Below are 10544 nucleotides of genomic sequence, written 5' to 3'. Positions count from 1 at the left end.
CCACCTCTCCAAACCGCACGCTTTGTTCAACCAGTGGTAGTTAACAGAAATACACGTTTTGGAGCTGTCTCCGTTTTATCTCCAAACAGCCCGGAGACAGCAAGAGCAGCGTTACCTGTTTCCTCTCCAAGTCTTCCCTGAGGAACAAACCAGGAAATCCCTCTATGAAATCGCTCTTCCAACGGAATATACAGTTTATTCAACCATTTAATTACCACCTTAGGAGACTTATCAGGATAAAGGCAAACACGGACCTGGCACTCCCCGCACTGTCCCTGAAAAGGGTTATTTTGTCAGCTTTTGTACTCCTGGTATCTGCTCCCATCTCTGATAACACCAACTCTTTAATGCAAGCAGTAAGGAACGCAGGTATAGCCATAACGCTCTAGGGTTGAAATAGCAGGGTATGCTGCAAGAAACCCCAATTTATTTGGGCAAGTGACAAAAGCTGAGGTCTGGGTACGTACAAAAGCGCATGGATTTTATTTATGCAGTGTGTGGAAGTTAATAAAAGCAAGAGCTGTCACAAGGAGGCCAAGATGATTTTGTTCAGGGAAAGGGAGATGTGTTTTAGTCTATCACTGGTTTTTTTTCTTATTGGTTTTATTTTTGAGTTTCTGGATATCAGCATGTAATAGGCAGACTTCTCATATTGGTAAACTCAATTTTAAACAGTAGATACGTAAAAGGAACCCATTTAAAAACAGTCACCATACATCTCCAAGCAGTCAAACACAGGGGTACCCTTTGAGAAGGAAACGTACCTGCTTCAGGACTGGTTTGATTACAGCTGCTAACAATGCTGTTTGGTATCACTGGAGTGGAGGGTGCCTGGATTCTCGCCTGAGGTGGGTTCGGATGTAACGAATTTCCTAAAGCCATTCCTGCCTGACCGAGCATCCCACAGTTCCCGCTAGCCTGCATCTGATTTATTAAACCCGCAAGGTGGTTGGTGGTGCCCGGGCTGGTACCGTGGCCAAAGTTAGTGTTTGTGTTCTGGCAGTGCACGCCCTCCCCTCGCAGGGGTAAGCTCTGTGCCAGCGAGTTCTGGAGACTGCCAGGGTTCATACTGGTGTCTGCAAAATGCATCTGGTTACCAGAGCAAGGTAAAGCAGTGCTGGAGCTCCCACAACTGGTGGTACTATTGCTGCTCATGTGAGAGCTCTGACAGCTCATGGACTGAAGGAGCTGGGACATCGAACTGATGGGAAAGGAGCTTTGACTTTGCTTTCTTATCAAATCAGATCCGGCTTTGGAAACTCCCGAACTGTCCAACTGAGACTGTCTCAGCAAACTCAACACCGTGGTGGTCGGCTGCTTTCTTTTTCTCAGAGGATCTTTTTGCTGAGACATCAATTTATCTCTCAGTGCTGCTCGGCCACTTTGCCCTTCAGTCGTTGGGAGGAGCACATTGGCAGCAGGAGGGAACATGGTATTTAAAGTGCTATGTCCTTCGTTGTTGCCACCGCTGGCAACAGGTCCAGAATTGCTACTGCTGTTATTGTTGTTACCAGCAAGTTTATTTTGATTTGCTAGCTGTGCTTTGGCTGCTGCTGAGAGTAAACTACTTGCTGGAAAAGAGGCAGCGTTGTGCTGGTTCAAGATCTGATTTAAAGGCATTCCCAGCAAACCAGGCTGACTCTTCAAGGAACCACTTCCAGCCGATGCAGTGGAAAAAACTGCATTGTTTGGAGGATTTAATACATTACTCATTCCAGCAATTAATGGGTTAGGGATGTCCTTGTATTGATTAAGTCCATCGTGCTTGGTGGAAGGGCTAGATGGCATAGACGGTCTCGGCGACCCTATCGTTGACCTTGGGGACCTGGGAGGAACTTTAATACCGCTACAGGATGACTGTGGTCCTACTGGAGGCAGGAGGAAATTTCCATGATCTGACGACGTGGAAGAAGAACGTGATCTTTGGGGAGAAGCCTCGATCCTTCCAATCCCGGATCCCATCATGTGAACTGGGGACGTCACCGGTGAAGGAGAGAGGGAAGTTGAAGCAGAGTGCTGAACTCTCTGAACGTGACTTCCATGGTTCATGTGACCAGGCTTGACCGTTGGCAAGGGAAGGTTGCTTGGCAAAGGGACGACAGCGGGAGGCATGCTTACATTCATCACGGGTACCTGAGAGTGGACGTTCGAATGGAAAGTCGTTGGGTTCATGATAACAGGATTCTGATTCACTGGTTTGCTAGGAATAGGGTCAAGTATGCCAAGTGGATCCTTTTCTGATGTTAATGGCTTTTTCTGAAGAGCACAAGACGGCGGCGGAGGCGGCGGGGGTGGACCTTGGGGCGGTTTATGGTGAAACATTGCTCGCGGTATTTCCATACCAGCTGAAAAACTACACATGGGTTTTTTCATTACTGGACTTTTTGTGGTCAGGGTTGGGGAAAGAGGTATATTAGTCCTTCCAGCCATTGCACAGGATGACTGTATGGGAGAACCATGTAGCATTACTGATGGTGGAGACAGAGGGGTCCTGTTCATGTGAATAGGACTGGAGTTGGGCGCTCCATGAAAATTGGGATTGTTCCTTGTGAAAACATCCGGGCTTCCAAGCGGGTCAGTCCTAGGAGAGATTGAGCCATCTCCGTATATCTGCGATCCTGATGAAGCTGGACTGGGCATCCCACCATGACTGCCACGATACGGAGACTTCTGTCCAAGTTCATTGCTACCCAATCTCTGCCTGGGATAGACAGAGTGAAGTTCTTGTTGCTGGCTTCCAGCCATTTCTTGCACATAAAGCCTACCCATGGCATTAGATGCCCCTATCATCAACTTGAAAGGAGTCTTACATTCTGGCATCACAGAATTTGTAATTCCTTCATGTGATTTATTCCTCATCGATCTTGGAGTTGCTGCTCGAGTAGGAACTACCGGAGTTGCACCTGATAGTAAAAACACAACAGTTACTGCTTTGAAATCCAATATCACACATTTCAGTGCAAAACTACTGTACCTGAAAATATTCATAGAAGCTAGAAAGCCTTTTGGCTAAACTTTTGCCTCAACCAAAACAATACCTGAATCAGCAAGGAGCTGCTGGAATGGTGTACACTACCCTACTGTACAGTGCATTTGTACAGCTCTTAACTCCACATCCCATACAACGACTGCATAAACATGGAGAACTTTAAATCTTGTGTTTCTTATGTTTCAAGCACACTTGCTGTTACACAAATATATTTTAGCACAGTCCTTTTGTAACATCAATTCCTCAAAGTTTGGGGTTTGGTTTTTTTCCTCTCTTTTGTCTTTTCCCTCTAACCATCACCTCCAGTGTCCCACTCCTGACTCTCCAGCATCACCACTTTGGCTACAGCTGGAAGGGCTGGCAGGAGGAGCAGGCGATGGCTGTCACAGGGAAAAGGAGCCTCTGGCTCCATCTATTGAGTACAGGGGGAACACAGCCCAACAAGGGTTTAGACTTAATTTCTCCTTGCCCTACAGAGAAAAGGGTCCTGTCCGAATGCGGTCCCTGGTGAGGATGGACAGGGAGCTGTGCTGGACAACGTTGGCCCAGATTTGTCCTCAGCCAAGCACTGAATTGCAGAGACCTACAGGACCAAGGCAGGATGCAGCTTCCCCCACAGCTCCACATCCCTCGTTGGCACCAAGGGCACCCAGCTCCAGTCCTCTGGGTTCATCTGGTCCTGGGAACTGCTTTGCTGAAGAGCTGAGGACACGCATTATGCATTACCTTAAGGTCCTGTATTACCTTACTGAATTAAGGCTTTTCCTGCAGCTCCTGCAACAAGCTTTGCTTGGGGTGAAGATGCTAAATTTAAGAAGTGGCTCTAATTCATATGTTTGTTTACATTATAAAGGCCCTGGAGATATTTGCATATGCACACATGTGAACCCCTCTAAACCAGAAAAATTTCTATAAACTCTAGTTTTGAGACTAGACTCCCCTACTAGCACACCACCACTTTCCTTTTCTGCCCCCCAATATCAGTTTTATATATACAAAAATGATTTTCAATGTCTTACTTGAAGAATATTATCCCAAGCAGCTCCAAGTCTGGCAGACTTTCTGCCAGTTCTGCTGCTCTGGGAATTTGTAATTCAGCCTGCAGTGCGAGCCCAGTAAAGGAAAATGAATGCATTCTTGGCGTGCAGCCTCTGAATATGCAAACTTCTACTTGAGTAATGAGATTAAAGATTTCACATTCAAATGAATTCAGAGGCGCCTTTAAATTCCCCTACTCACAAGAACCCAATTCCCTTCAGCCTGGCCATAGGAGCCAGATGGCACTGACGATCCTGCCTTCATCCTATTTGCTCAGCCAGCTACATCACGGCAGAAACAAACACATTACCTCGCCCAAAATACAACCAAAGTCTCATTTAGGGGACAAATGTCAAGACTGAACTGCAAAACAAAACATGTAAGGGATCCCTCACCTGGAATGGTCAAATTAAGTGTTCAGAAATGAAATGAGCTTTTGTTTACAATGGCAATTTATGGAGAAATTTTCTTGCTTGCTCAGCCCACAAAATTCTGATCATCAAAGAAAGTAAGTCCACAGAAATATGACTTGTGATTTTAATACTTAGCTGTATTTCCTCCCTTCAGTTTGCTGATGTTTTGAAAACAGAAATGAAATTTAAGTACTGCTAATAAAGAATTTTTAAAAATTAATAAGGAAAATGCATAGTAATTTGGGAAATTGCACTGTTCAGTTTAAAAACATAAATTACATTGCAAAAAATCAATTTAAACAAAGCTTTAAAATTCTAAATAGCCATTTGAAAAGGCAAGAGCACATCAGTACCGTGAACAGCACTGGTACCTCAGCATTGCCTACTTATCTGACATTCATTATTTATTTTTATAACCTTAAAATGCTCCACTCTGGTCAGGCTGCAGAGCAGTCAGCCATCAGCCAGCCGTTATTACAGCAATATAGGGGTGCAAAACATCTGTCAGATTAGCACGGGCCATGTCCCAGAAGTTGCACGTATCACAGTATGCAACCGTAAACTCACCGAGCTCTGCCTTAAAACTAACTCCTCTCTTTTGTCCTAATCATTTGGATTTGCAAGACTACTTCAGAAGCTTTTCTTGTAATCCTCAGAAAGTACTTATTTTTCAGTTTAAGTTCCTATGCAACTCCATTCTTGTAGGTGTTTGTTTCATTGCTAACTTTGTCCTTTAGCTTAAGTAGCTTTATTTTCTGGTGCTGATTCTCCTGATGCCTTTATTGACAGCAATCCTATCACCTTTCAGCCGCCACTTTGCTAGCTTGACTATCTACGGCTTTTTTTCTCAATAATTTACAGCTAATAGCTTTTTTCATTGGTCCCCAGGTGAATTACCTCGCAATTAACAGGATTTGTTACTATACCTTTACTATCACTCCAGGTCTCAACGAGCCCTCGGTTTTTCAGCACGTTTTGATCTTCTCTTGTTTTGATAATACCTGTCACCTTCAGCCATCAACAACTACCTTCTTTTTTGTTGATGTGGATAATGAAAATGCTAATACAGGTTGGTATCCAAAAATAATCCTTGAGAAATTACAGTGGAGATCTTCTCTTGCTATATATTCTGCCTCTCAATACAATTTCCCATTTAGCCAAGTCCTTCGCCACATTCTAATCCCTTCATAATCACTTTATTCTGCTCCTCTAATTTCCCATGTGACAGAATATCAGACATATTACTACAGTTCCAAAAGATGAGAGCTGATGTATTTTCTTTGTCTAGAACAATCTGATATCTTTTCGGAGAAAATCATGCTTTTAGTCTGGGCTGACCTCCTTTTCAGACTCAGTTTCTATCTACATCTCTGTAATTACTACCTCCACTTCTTCCTTTAATCTGTTTACTATTGCATCCATAGGTATGGAAGACTTTTGGGGGTGGCTTTTATATAGTAATTATATAGATCTAAAATTAGGTAATTAAACAATTCTGCATGGTTTTACTCACTTGTTCCACCACCAGGACTAGTTAGGACTAGAGAAGGATGTGGTGCTTCCATGCTTTTATGAAGTGTAGCCACAGCAATAATTTTCCTTTTATGTATGCATAGTTTGGTGACATCTTCGTCCGCTTTAACATCTTCAGCAGTTCTCTGCTTCACAGCAGCTCCAGGATCAAAATTAAAGACCTGAGAGGAAAAAATTCCCTTGATTAAAATAATGATTATAGGCAGTAAACTCACCAAATATGCCTAAACCAGAAATTTCACAGAAAATTACATTTGCCTCTGTACTTTAGAGCTGACGCCTCCTACATTGCCCAAGAGATAACCTTTGCAGTGCATTCTGAAATTATAAATAGTGCATATATTTATAATAAGTAAACAGCTATGGAAGGTGTCGTCTAGCAAGAGAACCTTAACACCCCTCAGTCTAAATGGTAGGGAGGAAAAAAAAGTAGGAAAAAGGACGACGTGTGTTTGAGATTGCTCTGTGATTAAGGAGAAAAAATTACAATCTGTATATAGGCGATAAAATCATGAAGCTGATACTGAAGCTATCAAGTAAGCCAGTGACTCGTTGTGATCCTCACACGTTAACACGATGCTGTCAATGGTAGCTTTCCAATTTAATAGGAAAACGTCAAACCACCACAAAACCCGAGTCAGATCTTTTCCTTGAGGGAAGAAGGCAGCAGGGAGATTAGTTCTGTATTTGATGGTAAATCTCTGGGTGTATACCACTTATCTCATACTATATATATGATCTGACCAGAGATGAAGTCATGGCATAGCACATCAGCTGACACAACTGATAAGGATTATGGCACAGCTATCCCCAGTGATGGCTTTCTTTACCTTGGGAAGAACAAGAGGACATTCCAGACCACACTTGCACGTCCCATCAGTCAGCAAGTAAGTCTTCACCTGCTCCAAGCAGGATAATAAAGACCCACTGGGACTGTAAAGGAAAAGAAATGATGAATACAAGCTATTTGATAGCTCGTGATTTCCATCTACCATTCTAACAGCTCACATAGAGAGCGTTTAAAATAACACAGCTAAGATTTCATATTTTGTTTCATAGTACTTCTTGCTTTCAGTCGGGAACCGAGGTGATACTTATCTAGAACAGCCCCCAAAAACCATTTTAAAGGAAGATTTTACTACAGAAAAACAAACACAGCGAGTGCAGAGAAAAGAAAGTAACTGAGATTATTGATATTTGCTATTCACGTTACAATCCTGCTTGAAAGCCTTAGCACTAGGATTATTTTTCACCCTCCTCTCTGCTATAAAGTGTACGGAGTCCCCATGGACCTCCTCCCCTCTGTCACATCACTGCAGTGCCACACAGGCATGACACCCATCCGGACTTTTCAGAACTGGGACCTCATTTAAAAACAAAACCCATAAAAGCATCTTTCAGGAAGTATGAGAAAACCCACACAGAAAAGGAAGAGCAGTAACAGAAACGCGGTGGCTGGGTCTCCTGGTTGCACAGTTGGGTTTCATTCAGCTAAAATTTCAGCCCTCTCACTGAAAGTGAGAAATATTACACCAAGAAGCCAGGCCAGGGAGTGCCTGATAAACTGCACTCGGATTTCTCTGACTCTCACCAGAAAATCATTATCTCCATATCCAAAAATAGGACATTGGAAATTCTCTTACGGCAAAATCACTAATTCATAAGATGAGAAAAGTTCTCGTGTCACAAGCCTCTGCCTTCCGGATTGCTCTTTATTACTGATCCCTCTAAACTGTTTAGCAGGGAAAGAAAGAATACAATCATTGATGAGGACTGGCTAAAACCTGGTTCTTAATGACAGCTGTAAATAGCCCTTATTTTAATAAAAGCAACTTAAGTGGAATAGTTTGGATCACGAAAACAGTCAAGAGTCAAAAATCCAAAATACGAGGAATTTCTGTAGTTAAAATCCAACGTATAAACACCTAATCTTGCCCAAGAACTAAACCATATATAAAGCAACGTCCGCAAGTGACATTTGAAGTTATGCTGACAGTTTCACCGATGGGTATAAAACAGGGTCTGGATACTCATTATTAAAGAGCTTTTCTCACTTTATTCCACTGATGACCATACACAAACAGTAAGAAGAAGAGATTTAGGTCCTACTTTAAGGCAGCAGCACTGTTTTACTAAGAAAAACATTGAGGCTCAATTCAGTGCTTTTACTAAGTAATAAAAACTAGTTAATTCACGGATTTAATCCAAAGCAACCGTTGACAGTTGATAGAAAAGCACGCATGCTTTATAAGGGAGCACAAACAGAATGAGTCCTTATTCAGCTGGGATCATCTTTTCTAGTTAAATCATGTCAGATCTTAATAGATACACTAATTTTCCCTTGGACAGCTTTTGAGTCAATATTGTTTGACCTTTCATTCTCTCAATAAATGTGTATTTTGAGGGTGGTTTTTCATTCAGCAGGGCAGCACTAGAGCAGGTTGCCCAGAGAGGTTGTGGAAACTCAGTCCTCAAAGATGCAGCTGAGGAAACCAAGGGCTGACTTGACCGAGTGCTGCTGAAAAAGGCAACTTCTAAACTTGATTAATAGGGTCCTCTACAATAAACAAAGTGTTTTGTGTAAGGTAGTTCAGAACAGAAATATTTAGGAAGTCCCCCTGAACAAGGGAAGATAAATATAAAGACAGAAAAGTGTCAGAATTATACCAATAACTACTAGTTTATAAACATATAAGATGCGCTTGAAGCAGCGGCACAAGCTTCTTGGCCAGCTTCTTATAGCTGTGAAAAATCCAAAAGGATTTCTCAAAAGCAGGTAGGACCGTCAGGTATATAAAAATACCAAAGCGTTTTATGTCCTGATGCCTGGATATAAAGATGATAGGGAAAAAAAAAAACAACCCAACCCACAACTTTTCCATTCCCATTGATTTTTAACTAAGGCAGAGGCCCAGTAAATTACAGCTGTAATGAGAAATACAAGGGGAAGGCGATTTATCTTTGACATGCCTATCACCGACATGGATTTTTGTTTGATTCTGCTAATTGAGAATACAAACAAGAAATCCTGGAATGCATTTGATCTTTTATGGTAGTTTAGCGTAAAATTGGTGTATGCTTTGACTCATTAAAGATTTTTGTATTGGCAATACATAAAATGTTGTAAAGAAAGTGGTTATTGTAATCACAGAATAGTGGAATAACATTAACCAGATAACGGACTGATAATCATTGAGGCTCCTCTGATGGAAACCTGATACACCCAAGTTTTGTTAAAGCTAACTTTGATCTTTTTTCCAATAACATTTAATTTGTAGTGTGTTTGTCTGAACACATCCATTTAATAGCAATTTCAATGCATTTCTTTGTGACTGTTCCAGGGTGAAGCAAAAAAATCCAATAAGCCAACATAATAAACACATAAAATGGCTAAAACTTTGTATTTCGGCTTGTGTTCCTGTATTTTCTACATGAGAAATGCGGGGAATCCATGGAAGTAAATCTGGCTGGAGGACATCAGCGATACTGAACATGGACCCTTCACAGACCATATAAAAACTGGTATTTTCTGCAGCTGCTAAGCACACCAATTAAATTTCCTTTCAGAAGGGATTAAGTACAGAAGTATAATGGAGATCTGGAACATAACCCCAGAAAAATTTGGGGAAGAAGAGCTACAGAAAGTGATGACAAAGCCGTAAGGCACTGCACAAACTAGACTGAGGGCTTGTTGGTGACAGAAGAAGAAAGTCCCACTCCTCCTTACCTGCCCTGAGCTGTTTGCACCCCTGCTTTGAGCTCCACCAGCAAGAAAAAAACCTGTGCTGGTGCAAGGAAAAGGCAAAGCCTATGCAGGCAAAAGACAGCGGAGATTTCTCATCATCTCAGGTGTGGCACGTAACTAAACCTCTGGTTAGCTTCATTGTAAAAGGCCTGAATAATAAAGATATTAACTAAGGTCAAATCTCCTACTGCTCAGCTTTAAACTCCATCTGACAATAATAAGTAATAAAGAACTATTCATGCCTAAAGCAAAATGAATAGCAAGGATTATCAAATTTTCAAGACCAAGCGCTATTAGATTTGAGAGTACGTTATGGGCATGCAAATGGCACAAGCGGACTCCGCTAATATCAGCAAAAATGATCTTGCACTTCCTAAAGAAGAAGCCCTTGATGCTTTTGAGTACAAAAGATCAGCCCAGTCCCTAATTCACCACACGTTCTGGAAAACAAAGCCAGGAGGCACCTCGGATAAGCTTACCTGATATAGAGCACTCCGCTTTGGTCCACCCGTCGCTGCCAACCAACGGGAACTTGCACTGCCGGTGGCCCTCCATCCGTGTCCCCTCCGTCACACTCCTTTCCACCATTCATTTTTCTGTTTCTGTTTACGAGTCTTCAAAGATATCAACAGTAAGATGATATCCTTTTACTACATGTCATCATGGCCTCCCAAAGAAGGCCATTCAGTACACTTTTCCCCAAATTGTACAAAGTGCATTGGGAGGCTCCAGCTCAGTTTGAAACCAAGTCCTTAAAAGTGGCCATTTTTGTTAATGAGTCAGTTTCCCATTATAATCCACATTAAATATGCAATGTTTAACTCCT

The 10544-nt window shown here is 42.0% G+C and overlaps 1 protein-coding gene across 1 annotated transcript; it reads right to left on the bottom strand.

Annotated features, from left to right (window-relative positions):
• Positions 1–616: 616 nt before the first annotated feature.
• Positions 617–10310, bottom strand: LOC104539311 (methyl-CpG-binding domain protein 5-like). Its single transcript, XM_010182797.1, has 4 exons — positions 10198–10310; positions 6804–6906; positions 5954–6134; positions 617–2903 (listed from the first exon to the last, which is right to left on the bottom strand). The coding sequence occupies exons 1-4, from the start codon at positions 10308–10310 to the stop codon at positions 625–627; spliced, it is 2676 nt and encodes an 891-aa protein (XP_010181099.1). The 3' UTR covers positions 617–624.
• Between the last annotated feature and the right edge of the window lie 234 nt (positions 10311–10544).

Source organism: Mesitornis unicolor, unplaced genomic scaffold, assembly GCF_000695765.1.
Source record: "Mesitornis unicolor isolate BGI_N332 unplaced genomic scaffold, ASM69576v1 scaffold11194, whole genome shotgun sequence".
In the NCBI taxonomy this organism is placed as follows: domain Eukaryota; kingdom Metazoa; phylum Chordata; class Aves; order Mesitornithiformes; family Mesitornithidae; genus Mesitornis; species Mesitornis unicolor.
This window is presented reverse-complemented; position numbering and strand designations above follow the sequence as displayed.

What these genes read in the sequence shown, in the direction of transcription:
- LOC104539311 (XM_010182797.1), bottom strand. Translation starts at nt 10,310, where the DNA reads ATGAATGGTGGAAAGGAGTGTGACGGAGGGGACACGGATGGAGGGCCA. An exon ending in AGCGGAGTGCTCTATATCAG is followed by an intron (nt 6,907 to 10,197) that starts GTAAGCTTATCC and finishes TTTCCTTTACAG; the next exon opens with TCCCAGTGGGTCTTTATTAT. An exon ending in TAGTCCTGGTGGTGGAACAA is followed by an intron (nt 2,904 to 5,953) that starts GTGAGTAAAACC and finishes TTTTACTATCAG; the next exon opens with GTGCAACTCCGGTAGTTCCT.